Source organism: Setaria viridis, chromosome 9 (genome assembly GCF_005286985.2).
Source record: "Setaria viridis chromosome 9, Setaria_viridis_v4.0, whole genome shotgun sequence".
NCBI classification, from domain to species: Eukaryota; Viridiplantae; Streptophyta; class Magnoliopsida; order Poales; family Poaceae; genus Setaria; species Setaria viridis.
This window is the reverse complement of record NC_048271.2, coordinates 46398128-46414434: the sequence shown is the minus strand read 5'-3', so window position 1 is coordinate 46414434 and position 16307 is coordinate 46398128. Positions and strand designations below refer to the sequence as shown.

Sequence of the window (16307 nt, the reverse complement as noted above, 5' to 3'; positions counted from 1 at the left end):
CACTTTAGACTGGTTTAAACCGGGCCACTTCTACGGGCCCCATTCCAAGCCAATGCGCTGAAAACGAACGGGCCTTAGTTTGTTTGAGACTCAGCAGACCAGCAAAACCCAACAAGCCCTGCTGACACAGTCCGTGGGCCTTGTTTGGTTTTGCTGACACAGCCCTGCTGCACCTTGTTAGCCTAACAAATGAAGTCTTGGGCCTTGTTTGGTTTTGCTTGTTCCGGACGGTCCTGCTACAGCCCACACACAAGGCGACGGAATTTTTTTATTTTTTTATTTTTTATTTTAGCATTTTGCAAAAATATATAGTCGGATGAAAAAATTGCAAAACTAGTCTACTGTCGCCGGCTGGGCCGGCGGTAAGGCGCTTCCGCCGGCACAGGCGGCGGTTGGGCCGGCAGAAGATCTTTACAGCCGGCGGTAAAGGTACACCCCTCCGCACTATACATTCAAAAAATTATAACTAATTCATATCAATTCGGATGGAGATAAACTTTATATAAAAATTGTAGATCTCGATGAGATCTACAACTTTGTAGTTAAAACTTTTTTCATTTGATATCATATTGGTGCTCAGATAATCGACACAAGTTTCAAATCTAAATCTTCCGCCGGCCCAACCGCCGCCTGGGCCGGCGGAAGCGCCTTACCGCCGGGCCAGCCGGCGACAGTTGACTAGTTTTGCAATTTTTTCATGCGACTATATATTTTTACAAAATGCTAAAATAAAAAATAAAAAAATAAAAAAAGTTCCAAGGCGACGGGGCGGAAGGCCGTCTGACTGACTAGCGCAGGTAGAGGCCCACTAAACGCCTCCCAACGGCCCAAGAATATGAACCCACCTGTTTCGAAAGATGAATTCAATTGTTCGAACAAATAAAGTCAATTGTTTAAGCAAGCAGGGCAAAATCATTTTGTTTTGTTAGCCACGGGTGGAGGCTGGAGAGGCCGCGACCAGGAGCGAAAACGAGGAGCGCCACGATCGACGGCGTCTTCAGCATGGCGCATAGCCGTGTGGCGTGTGCTAGAAGCCTGCCTCAGTTGAAGCGTTGAGTGCTTATGGAGGAGAGGAAATGTCAACAGGAGGTCCTGACGGAGAAAATGAGAAGTTGCCGACAATGTAGGTGAATTAACAATGGCACACATAAATTTATAGGAAGACAACGGCAAGTTGGAAGAACCTGAATGCATTCGTAGGAGACGGTGTCTTGTAAATTCCTACTTGCCCTGAACTCCACGAGGAAGGGGTGCAGCAGCAGCATCATGGCCCTCGCATGAGGCTTCTAGTTCTGCAACTTCAGCGAGCGCAGCAGCTATAGGAGCTCCAGACCCGAAAGCCGTGTGCCCGTGTCGGTACTCGCTAGCACATCTCGCATGGAGTAACTTAACATGGGCATTTCGTTGCCAACCTTGGAAATCGAATCGTATGAGGAATCGGATTGATAAGGTGAAAACAAACACCATCCTGGCCTGGACCAGAACGGAAGTGATAGAAAGCATCTGGAATGGGGAAGAGTATATAATGGAAATGAAAATAAATTCAAGGGTGCGGATGTGGATGTACCACGGTCCTGGTCCAGGACGCACTTGACAACCGACCACTTCTTCAAGGAGGTTCTCTAAAAGTCGCAAATGTGCATGCTCTCGCACTGATTTTGTCCGTTGGTTATCAACCTGACGGCTGCGATTGCTTTGTAACTACCGTAGCACATCGATGCAAGCCCCTTAATATTTAGGGCCCGACAAAATACTCGTCAGCTCGCTGTTGGCTTGGCTCGGCTCGTGCAATTTTTTTAACAAGCCAAGCAGAATTTTTGTCCTCGTTAGAATAAGAGTGCTAGTGGTAGTAGTTTCACGGAAAGTTTAATAAGTATTAATTTTCATACCACATCACTAATTCTATTATTTTAGCAAGATATTTATAAGAAGAGAGAAGGAAAAATTTCATCATAGGTGAGGAGTTTCATCCCATGAAACTCAACAAGCACAGTTATCTAATTCACAATCTTGATAACTATACAATAAAACTATGCACTGATATTAACCTGACGAGCTGCGTGCACCAACAAACTAGCAATCCGTGATGTAATGGCGTGTAGAAGTCCAAATATGCAGCACATTAAAGGGGTGTTTGGATCTTTAGTCCGAACTAAAATTCATATCCCATCGAATATTCGGAGGCTAATTATGAGGATTAAATATAAGTTAATTATAAAATTAATTACACAGATGGAGGCTAATTCACGAGACGAATCTATTAAGCCTAATTAATCCATCATTAGCGTATGTTTACTGTAGCATCACATTGTCAAATCATGGACTAATCAGGTTTAATAGATTCATCTCGCAAATTAGTCTCCATCTGTAAAATTAGTTTTGTAATTATTCTATATTTAATAATTCTAATTAGTATCTAAATGTTCGATGTGACAGGAATTTTAGGAGGAACTGCAAAAACAAACAGCCCCTAGGTACACATCCTGTCCGACTGAACCATAGACCACTGCATCCCGTCAGCCTCCACAAAGCCCTTGTTTACTTCCCTTCAAAATCCCAATTTTGACATTATGCAAAAAGAAGATTCCCCATCACATCAAACTTGCGGTACATGCATGGAGTACTAAATGTAGATGAAATCAAAAACTAATTGCACAGTTTTGTTACACTTTGCGAGACGAATCTTTTGAGCCTAATTAGTCAATGTTTGGACAATAATTCACAAATACAAACGAAGTGCTACAGTTACGCATTTATGGTAAAATGCCAATTTTACCACTCCCAAATTGGGAACTAAACAAACCCAACTCGAGCCGCCGCCGCTTCAGATCCCCCGAATCCGTCCCTCGCGTCGCGCCGCCACAGACTGCGACAGCAGGAGCACGCAGGTCGTCGTTGCCTCTCCCCTACAGATCGAATCCACTACCCTTCGGCCTCCCCGCTGCCCTCTGTCACCGGCTCTTCCCTGCTCCGGGCTGCCCTGCGGCTCCATCGACGGGATCTCTCATGGCTGCAACTACCTAGTGAGGGCCAGGGTCTCCACGGCAGGACAGCAGGTGGACAAGGCCATTAGCTGCAACGGTAGGCTGCATCAGAATGTGCATACAGCTGAAGAATTTGATCTTTCTTTGGGGATTATGACCTTTTGTCGATTTCTTGAGTTTGTGTATCCTATCATCCCTTTCCCGTGGAACGTCTTGAAAAGCTCAAAGATTTGATATCGAGCAAACGATTCCTTCTATTCAGTTCTTGGCTCAATTTTACAGAACACGATTCCTTCTATTCTGTCATTCTGTGCTTGTCTTGTGTTCTTGGCTCGCGAGCATAACTTGCCGGCTCGAGCTATCACGAGCCGAGCCGAGCCAGCTCGTTAGGAGAACGAGCTACACCGAGCCGAGCCAGCTCGATATCCAGTCCTATTAATACCAGACACGAGACATGTTTATGTTCTCCTTCCCCTCCCTTTTCCCTTTTTCTTGCTCCCGTTCACCTCCCCCCCTCTCTCTCCCCCCCTTCGGCGACGACTGTGCGAGCGCCGCGAGTACTTCGCCGGAGACGAGCACCGCCAGGTAAGTCCGCCCCCTTCTGTTCCCTTCCTGCTGCGCGATTCCGAACACCCCAAACCTAATGTAAGCCATTTGTATTCGGATCTGACCCGATTACAAATATATGCATGATACCTACTTCCAGTTTTTGCAAAAAAATTGAGACAGCTCCGCTATTGCTGATAATGGTTTGAATTGTAATCTTGTCTGCGACCTGTTTGAGTTGCCTGCCCTGTTACTGATTCTCATTGTATTTCCTTGAAATGGAATTATTCTGTACCATCATCATTGATGCATGCCATGCGATGGTTCTGCAGTTGATGTTCTGACTGGAAAATCGCGTTGACGGTGGCAAGTAGGGGTTCTACCATCGGCAGCTTCATCTCAAGGAGCAGAATTCTTACATGATCCCGTTAAACAGGAGGTCAAGCCTTCCTAGGGCTGGTAGATCTCGATGCCCCTTGTCTTGGTTATTACTGTTGCTTTAGATATATCTAATGATATGTCCTCTTAACCCGACGGTCCCTTAAGCATGTGTGCCCACCACCACTGGCCTTTGTTTATGTTTAGGAAACTGATTTTTTTTAGTTCTCCACTCGAAAAGCTGTCCCTTTCTGCCTTACAATGGGATTCACTTGGTGTAGAAGCACATGCTAGCTCTCAAAGGTGCCATTTACGCGTATCTATGAGTGGAACTGTGGTTTTGTATCGCATGTAGTAGCTTTTCTGACAGTAATTTGTTTGTAGAGTGCTTCTGAGGAAAAGTTCCTTTCTGTGATTCAAAATAATGCATTTCTCTGCCTGAAGTAATGCTTGTTATGTGCACATTAAGATTTCAGTTGCTACAAAGACAGGCAAGTTGACTAAAGCTATTAGGTGCAACATTTCAATCGAAGTCAGTAGGATGTGTATAACCCTTTAGTTTAGATTTGGTAGATACGTCTTTAAGCAAGCAGCAGCCACTTTGCTAAGATCACATTCCAAGTCACACCCAGAGTATGCTTACTGCGAGTTTTGAATAACGGCACAGTTATTTGTGTATCTATCTATCTATCTATCTGATCATGAGTATGCTTCATTTGTAATGATTAAATGTATGACTGGTCCCTGTTTATGTTTCTCTTATTGATAGGGATGGAGTACTTCGATGCAAGGCGGAAGCCTCATAATGTTGCGAAAATCATTGCAGCCCTGGTCCTCACAACACTATGTATATTTGTTCTGAAGCAATCTCCTGGTTTTGGTGGCAATAGTGTGGTAAGATGTCCATGAGTACATGTTTCTCTTTACCTTTTTCCTTCTATCATATTCCTTTCAATAAACTTTTCCAAAGCACCTTCTACTCATGTTTCATATCACAAATTAAAAATCAATTAATCTTCCTATAGGTAGTAACGTTGTAACCTCTTCTGAGGCTCTCCTTCCCTTTGTTTTCGTGTAATGCACTTCATCAACTAGGATACTTTAGCTTTGAGAAATTGTAGAAGATGCTGCAAAGCATAATCTTTATCTTGTATTCTTGTGTCATGTAATAATGAGGACAGAAAGTGAGAGCACTATGCTACTTGTTTTCCACACATATCTTTGTACCTTCTTGTGGTAGTGCTAACAAGAAGATGATGAAAGTGACATCCCTCCAGCAGATAGTCTTTGTTATTGCAGTGTCTTTTACATTAGGCCATGTTCCAACTTGATCTTTCATACATACATGTCTTTGTTGCCACTGCTTGGTGTGGCAGTTGAGGCCTGAGTGACATGACAATTGCAGCTTTCAGCCATGTGATGGTACTTTTGTTTTGCAACACCCAAGCAATCTGGATAGATAATGCGAATTTGTACTTTGGTATACAAAACTTGGATGAATCTGATAATACTTCAATTCGCAACTGTAAACTTGACTGTGCTGTGTATATTCCTGCAGTTTTCTCGCCATGAACCTGGGGTTATTCACGTCTTAGTAACAGGAGGAGCTGGTTATATTGGGTCACATGCCTCTTTAAGGCTCTTAAAGGATAACTATCGAGTTACCATTGTGGTAACCAAGTCTTTCTTTGTACTGAATGTGTGAATTAGTTTGTTCTTTAAATCTTTTTCTGCTGATGCACAGTTTGGTTCATTCTGTAGGATAATCTCTCTAGAGGAAACATGGGAGCAGTAAAGGTTCTGCAGGAGTTATTTCCGCAGCCTGGGAGACTACAATTCATCTTTGCTGATCTGGGGGACCAGAAATCTGTATCCTCACTTATGCTTCCAAAGCTGCTTTGCTTGTGCTTCTTATGATTATGGAGTTACATCCAAAGTCTTGTTTTTCACTTAACTGGCTCCCAGGTCAACAAGATATTTGCTGAAAATGCATTTGATGCTGTGATGCACTTTGCAGCTGTTGCTTATGTGGGTGAGAGCACACTGGAACCCCTTAGGTAAGCCTGTAGTCGTTACCTTGGTGACAGTTTGATACTTGGGATTGAAGATCATATTATTTTATTCCGCATAAAATGTAGAGAGCATCCAGGCTTTTACTCCTTTATGCGTTGTCGTCTAGAATGACCTGAACATGTATTGCCAGTGAAAATGTTATTATATAAGCTTGTTCTGGCCACCATGTTGATCTTTTTCCTTAGCTCTCATGACCTATATCTTAAACTACCTTAAGTGGACTAAAAATGTAAGGTTTTAACCAAATTATTTTGTATTCATTGATGGCACGTTGTAATGTTAGTGTCTTGATTGTGCACTTACTCCTATCATATATATTTAGTTATTTTTTACAGATTTATTGATCAATATTAAGATATCTGAAACTTCTCTAATGTTTCTAACAGCCTCAGCTACTTAACAGGTACTATCACAATATTACGTCAAACACCTTACTGATCTTGGAGGCTATGGCATCTCATGGAGTCAAGACCCTTATTTACTCCAGTACATGTGCTACATACGGAGAACCGGAGAAGATGCCTATAACAGAAGCCACACCCCAGGTTTAGTTATGTTGACAGCTTGAGATGGATTTTAATAATACTATGTTTTGTGTTGCTTTGTCATTAAGTCAGCTTATTACTGAAACAAATAATCTTAGGCTGCTATGTAAATGCGGCATTCTTTTCTTCAATTTTAATGATTTTAGGTATTTACCTGTGCAAACAGACATGATGTTGTGGTACTGATATGTTTATCTCTTACCTTGGCCTAGTTCCCTATCAACCCATATGGAAAAGCTAAGAAAATGGCAGAGGACATCATATTAGATTTCTCGAAGTCAAAGGGAGCTGACATGGCTGTCATGATTTTAAGGTATTTTCTTTCTCTCCAGTTGGACCTTTAATTTCTCAACACTTCTGTCCAGAAATTGGTTTGAATTAACATTTCGGCTTCTGCACCAGATATTTCAATGTTATTGGATCTGACCCAGAGGGAAGATTAGGTGAAGCTCCTAGGCCAGAACTACGAGAGCATGGTCGGATATCTGGGGCATGCTTTGATGCAGCATTGGGAATCATTCCAGGATTAAAGGTATATTTCCGTTGTACTGTATGTGTAGCAATATCTGTGAAATAAAGCATTGTTTAGTCTACTGCTGCATGCTGAGCTGTCCTGCTTTGCCCAATGTACTAGCTCTTCATTGTGGAACTGTGCTGTAAGATAGAACTGATGGATATGCATGATCTTTCTGTAGGTTAAAGGAAGAGATTATCCTACAGCTGATGGAACTTGCATAAGAGACTACATTGATGTCACGGATCTAGTGGATGCTCATGTGAAAGCACTCAACAAGGCTGAACCTAGAAAAGTTGGCATTTACAATGTTGGAACCGGAAGAGGTTTGGCAACACGAGATGTCTTTATTTATTTAAAAGTTACTCCCTCTGTTCCAAATTATAAGTCTTTTTAGGTTTGTCCTAAGTCAAACTTGTCTAATTTTGACCAAGTTTATAGAAAAATATTTTAGCCTCAATAATATCAAATAAATGTACTATGAAAATATATTCCACGGTATATCTAGTGAAACAAGTTTGATGTTGTAAATATTTATGAATTTTTGTATAATTTCACTGTTTATCTAGTGAAACAAGTTCAATGTTGTAATATGTAAATATTTATGCATTTTTGTAGACTTAGTCAAAGATAAGTAAGTTTGACTTAGGACAAAGTTAAAACGAATTTGGGACGGAGGGATTATTAATTATTTGCTCATACAGAGAGTTGTACCCAACACAGGTTCTAATAAATATTTTTCTTAATTTACATGGTAACATGAGGTAGATGGACCCACAAGTTAATCTGGGACAAGATTTCTTTGTGGAATTTACACAAAATCCTCATAAAATATAAATATTAACCTGTTCACCCAACTGGATGAGTGACTGAAGTAAATCATTCCTGAAGAAATTTCTTGTGTCCTGTGTGCCATCACCATCACTTTGCTCTTATAGTGCGTCTTCTGTTCAGGCCGTTCGGTTAATGAGTTTGTGGATGCCTGCAAGAAGGCCACTGGGGTTGACATCAAAATTGAGTACCTCAGCAGAAGGCCAGGAGACTATGCAGAAGTATACAGCGACCCAACAAAGATCAACAAGGAGCTCAACTGGACAGCTCAGTATACGGACCTCAAGGAGAGCCTGTCAGTAGCATGGAGGTGGCAAAAGTCGCATCCACACGGCTACGGGACAAACTAAATATAGCCAACTGATCAATAATTTCACTGAATCGTCGATACGTATTGATTCTTTAGTTAGTGATATAACATCTTGCTGTGATACTCCTCTCAAAATCACTCGCTGTATTCTTCTCTCCCTCATTCTTTTCATTTTCAAAGGTTTGTTGGTTTTTTTGGGTAGCCAGACAAACAGTGATTTGGATATGCTTGAAATCCTGGAAGCATTCCTGTAAGAGCAAATTTCATTGTTTCTGACACAAAGTGTTGATTAAAAAAATGTACATTTCTTCAGCCAGTCCGAGCTGCAAGGCTTTTTGACTGAATTGAGTTACGGAATAACTGAGCTGTCGTGATTGCTAAAAATGTGCTATGTGGTTTTTGTTCTGCGGTTTGATGAAAAATGCAATTTAGAGACATACAGGGGGAAGATGGATGTGCAACAAAATTTTCCATGGGCAGTTTCATGTGCTATGTATTTTTCATATCTCGTGATGCAGCTTTATGTACGCATTGCTGGGTGGGCATGAGGTTGTTAACAAGGCCAATTACTCGAGTAGTTTCAGATTTCCAGCTGATCCGCCATGAATGAGGTTGGAAGCTGATATGAGGTTTATGTGGTGTACATTTGCTTTATGCTGGAAGTGGTCTGTCTCAATTTGCTTGGGACTAAAATGCTGTTTTGTGTGTGTGATGAGTTGTTGGTGGGTGGTCTTGGTTGATATTTCCTTCATGCAAAAATTCATAATGCTGTAGTGGAGCAGGAACCGGGCAACCAAATTAATGGTCCGATAATTTCCCGCGAAGACGGAAAATGGTGCCACACAAACCAGTTGCAATTATGTATAAGCTGTCTGATCTCTGTTTAGTCTGTTTGCCTTTGACTAAAATGCCTCCATCTCGCAAAAATTAACAAAAAAAAATGCCTGCATCGGTGGGCCCGATCTTCTCTCCAACCAAGCTGGGGACTCCAAGTCTCCAATCGCTCCATGACCCCGAACCTGACCTCCGACAGTGAAATCCTGCCGGTTGGTTTGGTGAGCAGTGGCTTTTTGCTCCATTCTTTTTGGTATGAGTTAACACAAGATGTTGGGTCAGGTATTGTTTCGTGATTGGTCATGTAGGAATTCAACAAGAACCAGCCACCTACCCGGCAAATGCATGTATGCTATGGAAGCAACCGTCATATGGATCGAATTAAATTTTTTTGAAACTGCCTCTTTTTTAGTTGTCGAGTTTACCATTGGTTACTTGAGAAATGATAGTACAAGGCTAAAGGGTTTCCACTCTAGTCGGTGTGCCTTTTATGTAGGTATACTCTCTCTATTCTCTTTTAGAACTAGCACCCCTCTATCCTCGACTACATTTTGTCTTAAGAATGCATGTAATCAAACTTTAAAACTTTGTTATTGATGTGTTCAGAAATATTGTAAGTGATTGATGAACAATGATATTAGTATATTTGTCATGAAAAATATTTTCAAAACATTATTTTTATACTAATCTTTACTAGCATATATTTAAGAAAATAAAGTAATAGCCAAATGTTTATAGTTGGGGTATGTGTCGACGTCCAAGCATTGCATTGAATGTCAAATCAAGATTTCCTCGGTGCACCCTTGCCGTGTTCCATAGATTGAAAGGGCTACTCTATGTTGCACATTGCTGTTGACAGTTTCCGGTACCACATCATGCAGTAGTGCTGGTACAAAAATGACAAGATGATATAGGAGAAACATGAAGTAAAATAAAAGAGACTTCCTTCATCTTTTGTTAGTTGGCAGGTGACAGCTTTTATATTTTGATCGGTTTGGTAATGGGAACGGGGTAAAGGCCCGAATGGGAAAATGACTAGTCGTATGATCAGTACTGAAGTGCATATGCTAGCTAACAAACGCACGGTTGTACTTCAATTCATTTAGGTTCGGAATAGGATTGTCATGACTCATGATCATGGGCAATCTACTCCGGTCACACTGAATGAAAGGTGACCGGCAAGCTTAGTGGGTAAAGCTAAGGACTAAATTAAAATGATTTGTGGAGCGAATTTGGTTAGCTATGTTTCTTATAGTGGAACTTACTCATGCCACCATGTGAGCTTAAATCCTAGATTCAATATAGATGCTTGTATTTTTTTAATGTATTTTACGAATAAACGATACTATTCTTCTAGCCATAGGTGATGTAGTTGCTGACGGCGAAGCTATGTTAAGTTGTTAACCTCATCAATCTCAAAATCTACTAATTCAATCTCTCGAAGATTGCTCATAGACCACGAGATACATACATGTATTCATAGAGATGGATGTACGTGTATATACGTAAGAATCTGCATTTGTACTATCTTTCGAATTGCGAATTCCCAGTCCACGTACTAAACATTTGTAGGCAACAGTGATATAAACAACGATGTTCGTCCTAATTGCCGCATGTCCCCACTAAGCTTCCAAGAAATTTAGATAGTTACTTTGCTGTCCCTATAGCATTTATTTCATTCTAGAAAAAGAATATAGATGGCCACGATTTCTTCGTAAACTGGTTCTAAAAGTTTGAATATATCGTAGCGCATTTAAAAATGTTCCTATTTTAGTTTTATAGAAATGGGTTGGATCTGGTGCGTTCTTGACTTGTAAATTGTAATTTCGAGCTGAAACCGGACCTTGCAGTTTCATTTTAAGATCCGCAATCTGTTCTGTAGCAGCCCACAATCAGCAGCGGTAAGGAAGGGGCCGAATCTGATCCTGCTCCGCACCCACACCGAAAGCCTAGCCCGGCCCATCTCACGAACTAAGGCCACTTCGGGCTCCTGGACACTCACCCTTGCATGGATTCTCTCATTCTGTACAGGTCCAGCCGCATTGCAAACATTCCCATTCTCCTCTAAAAAAAATAGAATTACGTGATTTAAGAAAGTCCTGCCCGTTCCAAATTATACGTCGTTTTAATTTTTCTAGGTTCATAAATATTATTATACACGTAGACATACACTACATCTAGATGCATAATAGTAACTATGAATCAAAAAAGCTAAAACGATCGATAATTTGGAACGGATGGAGTATTTAGCATACATGTAAATGTAAATGTATCGTTAAGTTGCGGACGCTGAGATGATCGAACCTCCAATTCTTCATCTACGTATGCAGGAATATATATTTTTTTAAAAAATATGGTAGGCGCTCACTATACGCGCACACAATCGGCTCTATACATACATACATAAACATTCTATCCTTAGTGGACAGGACCTAACTACCCGAGCTCACGCATGAAACTGAGCTTTTAACGTCGGAAAAGCAATGCCTGACAGGAGACAAGCGCGCACGAGGTCGGGGAAGAGAATGATTCCGATTATCATCCCACGTTGCGACGGTGCCCACCAGCGGCAATCGCGGAGCCATGAACGTGAGCTCACGTCTAATGTGTCACGCTGTCGACTATAATAAGTAAGCAAATAAAAAGAACCTGCTAATTCTAGATCAAGTCAAACGATCATCTTTCAAATTTTCTATGCACGTACGTAGAATCGATCAACTCGTGTATGTTAAGCCACCGGCATGTCCCTGGCGACCAGCAGCGCGGCGGCGTGTGCGTGCGCGTCAGCGTACCTGCACCCAACAAAACGCGCATGGGTTATTGGACACGTTCTTCCGCGGGGCGCAACAGCACCCAGTCAAGCCGCAGTAGTAGATTACACCAAAGCAGAGGGGGACCTGGAATCGAAACATGGGATATGCCATGTGGTATGGTAAAATTTGGTAACAGACCCGTCCGCGGGAGCCATCCGATTTGTTTACAGAAAATGGCTCGATCTCTTACCAAATCCGCGTTCACCAACACCAAAGCGTGTTCTCTGGAAACATCGCGCTCCGCTGCTCCGCGCTCGCTGCATCGTCTTCACAGGCTTCGTACTCCTATGTCACAAGCGCCGGCCGGGTCCCCGAGCCTGCCATACAGAACGTCTCCTCCTCACATGCACGGGGCCCACAACACATGAGACAGCAGCCCCCATCCGCCGCCGTCCGTCCACGACCGTACACGCCAGAATCGGGCGGCCCGCCGCGCATGTCGCACCCCCGCGGCGGAGCCGCTGCCCGGACCGAACCCTACCGTTTCAACCAGTCGCCGCCCTCTCCGCGTCCCCCGCGTCACTAACTCACTACCAGCTGGGCCCGGGCCCACGCGCCGTCGACCAATCCACGTCAACCCACGCTCCTCCTCCTCCCCCTCCCCTGGACCCCGCACTCTCCTCCGACGTCGTCTCCTCCTCCTTTCCGGCCGGCGTCGCTTTCCACGCCCTTTTGTTCAAAACCCGATCATTTTCTGCATTTTTTTTTGGGGGAATAAACAGCACGGAGGCGGAGGAAGCAGCAGGCAAGCTACGCCTACACGCCGCTCCCCCAGTTCAAACCCACCACCCCCCCTCCTCCTCCTCCCCCCTTCGTCTCCTCATCTCCCTCCCCCAGCTGTGCACGCGCTTTCCGATCGCTTCATCTACCTCGCCACCCCGCTCCCGCCCCAATCGCCACTCCACCTTGCGCGCGCTCCCGATCCAGCGATGGCTGGCTCCGCAGCTCCCCAGGCCGTGGTCCTCGGGCTCCTCCTGCTCGCGGGCCTCGCGGCGGCGCAGAGGGGGACGACCCCAGCGGCCGCCGCCCCCGCGCCCGACCCCGGCTGCAACGGTATCCAGCTCACCTACAACTTCCAGGGCCGCACCAAGATCCGGCCCTTCGTCAGCGACAAGAACAAGCAGCCCTACGCCTTCCGCGCCAACGCCACCGTGCTCAACTCCGGCACCCGCCCGCTCAAGTCGTGGGCGGTGCTCGTCGAGTTCGCGCACGGCGAGATCCTCGTCGGCGTCGACGGCGCCGTGCTCACGGGCGGCGGCGAGATGCCGTACAACACCACGGAGGACGCCGGCAACGCCACCTCCTTTTCGGGGTACCCGCAGACGGACCTCCTCACGCCCATCGCCACCGCCGGGGACCTCTCGCAGATCCAGGCCTCCGTCGGCATCGTCGGCACGGTCTTCGCCGGGCCCGTCCCGTTCGTACCGCTCCCCGCCAAGCTCTCGCTGGACAACCCGGATTACGCGTGCGAGGCGGCGAGAAACGTCACCGCGGGGATCCTGTCCACTTGCTGCGTCCTCACGCCGGAGGCCGAGGCCAACGCCACGGTCATCGACGCCAACGCCACCGACCCGACCAAGAACTTCCTCCCGCGCGGCACCGGCGACCTCGTCATCACCTACGACGTGCTCCAGGCGTACCCCTCCAGCTACCTCGCGCTCGTCACGCTCGAGAACAACGCCAAGCTCGGCCGCCTCGACAACTGGCGGCTGTCGTGGGAGTGGCGGCGTGGGGAGTTCATCTACTCCATGAAGGGCGCTCACCCGTCGAAGGTGGACACTTCCGGCTGCATCTATGGGGCGGCGGCGCAGTACTACCAGAGTCTTGATTTCTCTCAGGTGCTCAATTGCGACCGCAAGCCGGTGATCCTTGACCTGCCGCTGTCCCGGTACAACGACACCCAGATTGGGAAGATTGACAACTGCTGCAGGAATGGCACAATCCTGCCCAAGTCCATGGACGAGAAGCAGTCGAAATCGGCATTCCAAATGCAGGTGTTCAAGATGCCACCGGACCTGAACCGGACCAAGCTGTTCCCCCCTGCCAATTTCAAGATCGCCGGTGCATCATCGCTGAACCCAGACTACACCTGTGGCCAGCCAGTGCCTGTCAGCCCAACGGCATTCCCAGACCCAAGCGGGCTCGACTCGACGACGTTGGCTGTGGCGACATGGCAGGTGGTGTGCAACATCACCAGAACTAAGGGGGCCAAGCCCAAGTGTTGTGTGACCTTCTCAGCATACTACAATGACTCGGTGATCCCCTGCAACACTTGTGCATGTGGGTGCCCTGCAAACAGGCGAGGACAGACCTGCAGCACGACTGCACAATCTATGCTCCTGCCACCAGAAGCGCTGCTTGTGCCGTTCGACAACCGCACCCAGAAGGCGATGGCGTGGGCTGAGCTGAAGCACTACAATGTGCCCCGCCCAACGCCTTGTGGTGATTTCTGTGGTGTGAGCATCAACTGGCATGTCTCAACAGACTACAACAAGGGCTGGAGTGCTAGGGTGACATTGTTCAACTGGGAGGATGTCGACATGGCCAATTGGTTTGCTGCCATTGTCATGGACAAGGCGTATGATGGCTTTGAGAAGGCGTACTCTTTCAATGGCACGGCCGTGGGCAAGAACACCATCTTTATGCAGGGTCTGGAGGGGCTCAATTACCTGGTGAAGCAGACCAACATGAGTGGGTCGGATTACCTTGTACCCGGGAAGCAACAGTCAGTCCTCTCCTTCACAAAGAAGCTGACCCCTGGGATCAACATTGTCTCTGGAGACGGCTTCCCAACAAAGGTCTTCTTCAATGGTGACGAATGTGCCATGCCGCAGAGAATTCCTAAGAGCAGCAGCGGATTCAGGACCCGTCTCAGCAGCGCCTTAGCTTTGGTCTTGGTCCTTGCTGCTTCAGCTTTCTTATTGCTTCAGCAATAATCCACGGGCCTCCATTCTTTTATTCTTTCAGGTGGTTTGATCGATACCATTTGTAAGAAAGCCTTTTTGTTTCTGTTGATTTCTTAGTAGACCTCATTTTAGCTGCTATTTGTTAGTCGAATGGAGCAGCAATCGTGCAACAGTATGAATACTTGGATAGCGAGAAAAAGAAAGAGGCGAGGACACGCATTTGTTGCTGGTTTGCAACATTGGTGTCCTCCCTCTAATGACATCTACATGTTTACACCAGATGAGTGATCTGTACATCTCTGATCCAGCTGCGACTTGTGTTTGGTCTGCCACACGGAATTTACCATTTCTTACTTTTCACTTTTATTGACTGCTCATGGAACCGTATCGCTGCTCATCTGAATCCGATGGTGCTTTGACGCCTCTGTCAGTACCTCTCATCCGAGTCTGCTGATGTACAAGCACTCATGCAGAGTCCGTAGTTCGTAGTTAACTCTTGGCAGAGGGTACAAGTGTACAGGATATTACTGTTGCATGTCCTGTGGAGAAACATTGGGGCCATGTTTTTCCTCCAAACTCCCAACTTTGACACTATGCAAAAAGAAGATTCTCCATCGCATCAAACTTGCGGTACATGCATGGAGTAGATGAAATCAAAAACTAATTGCACAGTTTTGTTGTACTTTGCGAGACGAATCTTTTGAGCCTAATTAGTCAATATTTGGACAATAATTCACAAATACAAACGAAACGCTACAGTGTCGCATTTATGGCAAAATGCCAATTTGGCACCTCCCAACTTGGGAAGTAAACAAGGGCCGATGCTTCTCAGATGAGAGAAATATTGGATGCTTCTGTTCAAAATTCGAAACATCTTTGGCGGACACTTGTTCGGTAAGGGGGACCACTCCAGGCCAGGGTCACCAGCCTGCATTTCAAACCCTCCGCAACTTGCATATTGCAACGTTCGTTTTCTCGCTGTCAGCAAGAGGAACAAGCTGAAACACCAATGAAACCGTTTGCTTTCTTGAAAGCTGAAAGCAACTTGCTGCGATCGTTGCCTCTGTTCTGTTGGCTCGGTCGGATCAGAATATCCGTTTGCGCACTGACTTCTGCCCGTCATCTCGTGACATCAGTTCATACCCAGTTTATCTTTGCTCTCGATCATCACCTACCTATCCCACATCGGACATGGTCAATGAGGAGCTTATCATCTGCGCACGTAACGCATGGTGTCCATTTCGTGCCTGAGACAACATAACTGGCACGCACAAACCTGTGATTGTTTATCCAGGTTAGGTTGCTCATTTGCGATGTCATGGAAACCAACAAACACCGTGTTGTAGACATGCATCGTTAGTCACTCGGAGGCTACTACACTGCTGCAATACTTTTATGCAGAGAAAAGAGCTGTTGGTGACAAGGAAAGCTGGAAACATTCAAACCTGCAGAAATCATAGAGCGTGAGAACGTCCCCACGGCACGACGTCTGTATTCAATTCGTAGCCATCAGGTTCTAAAATATTCAGATCTTTTATGGGACTAGAGACCTTCCAGAAATCATAGGTGCCTT

The 16307-nt window shown here is 45.3% G+C and overlaps 2 protein-coding genes across 2 annotated transcripts; both read left to right on the top strand.

Annotated features, from left to right (window-relative positions):
- The first annotated feature begins 3412 nt into the window (after positions 1 to 3412).
- Positions 3413 to 8497, top strand: LOC117838263 (probable UDP-arabinose 4-epimerase 3). Its single transcript, XM_034718218.2, has 11 exons — positions 3413 to 3569; positions 3863 to 3989; positions 4678 to 4802; positions 5467 to 5580; positions 5670 to 5777; positions 5874 to 5965; positions 6385 to 6526; positions 6739 to 6839; positions 6929 to 7058; positions 7222 to 7366; positions 7995 to 8497. Exons 2-11 carry the CDS (start codon positions 3950 to 3952, stop codon positions 8219 to 8221), a joined length of 1224 nt encoding a protein of 407 aa, XP_034574109.1. The 5' UTR covers positions 3413 to 3569; positions 3863 to 3949; the 3' UTR covers positions 8222 to 8497.
- A 4143-nt stretch (positions 8498 to 12640) lies between these two features.
- On the top strand, positions 12641 to 15013 carry LOC117838262 (COBRA-like protein 7). Its single transcript, XM_034718217.2, has one exon. The coding sequence runs from the start codon at positions 12758 to 12760 to the stop codon at positions 14762 to 14764; it is 2007 nt and encodes a 668-aa protein (XP_034574108.1). The 5' UTR covers positions 12641 to 12757; the 3' UTR covers positions 14765 to 15013.
- The last annotated feature ends 1294 nt before the right edge of the window (positions 15014 to 16307 follow it).

Bases quoted from the DNA above. Each gene is read 5' to 3' on its own strand.
- LOC117838263 (XM_034718218.2), top strand. From the start codon at position 3,950: ATGATCCCGTTAAACAGGAGGTCAAGCCTTCCTAGGGCTG. The intron at 5,966-6,384 runs GTAAGCCTGTAG...GCTACTTAACAG, and splicing joins AGCACACTGGAACCCCTTAG to GTACTATCACAATATTACGT. The intron at 6,840-6,928 runs GTATTTTCTTTC...CTTCTGCACCAG, and splicing joins ATGGCTGTCATGATTTTAAG to ATATTTCAATGTTATTGGAT.
- LOC117838262 (XM_034718217.2), top strand. From the start codon at position 12,758: ATGGCTGGCTCCGCAGCTCCCCAGGCCGTGGTCCTCGGGCTCCTCCTG.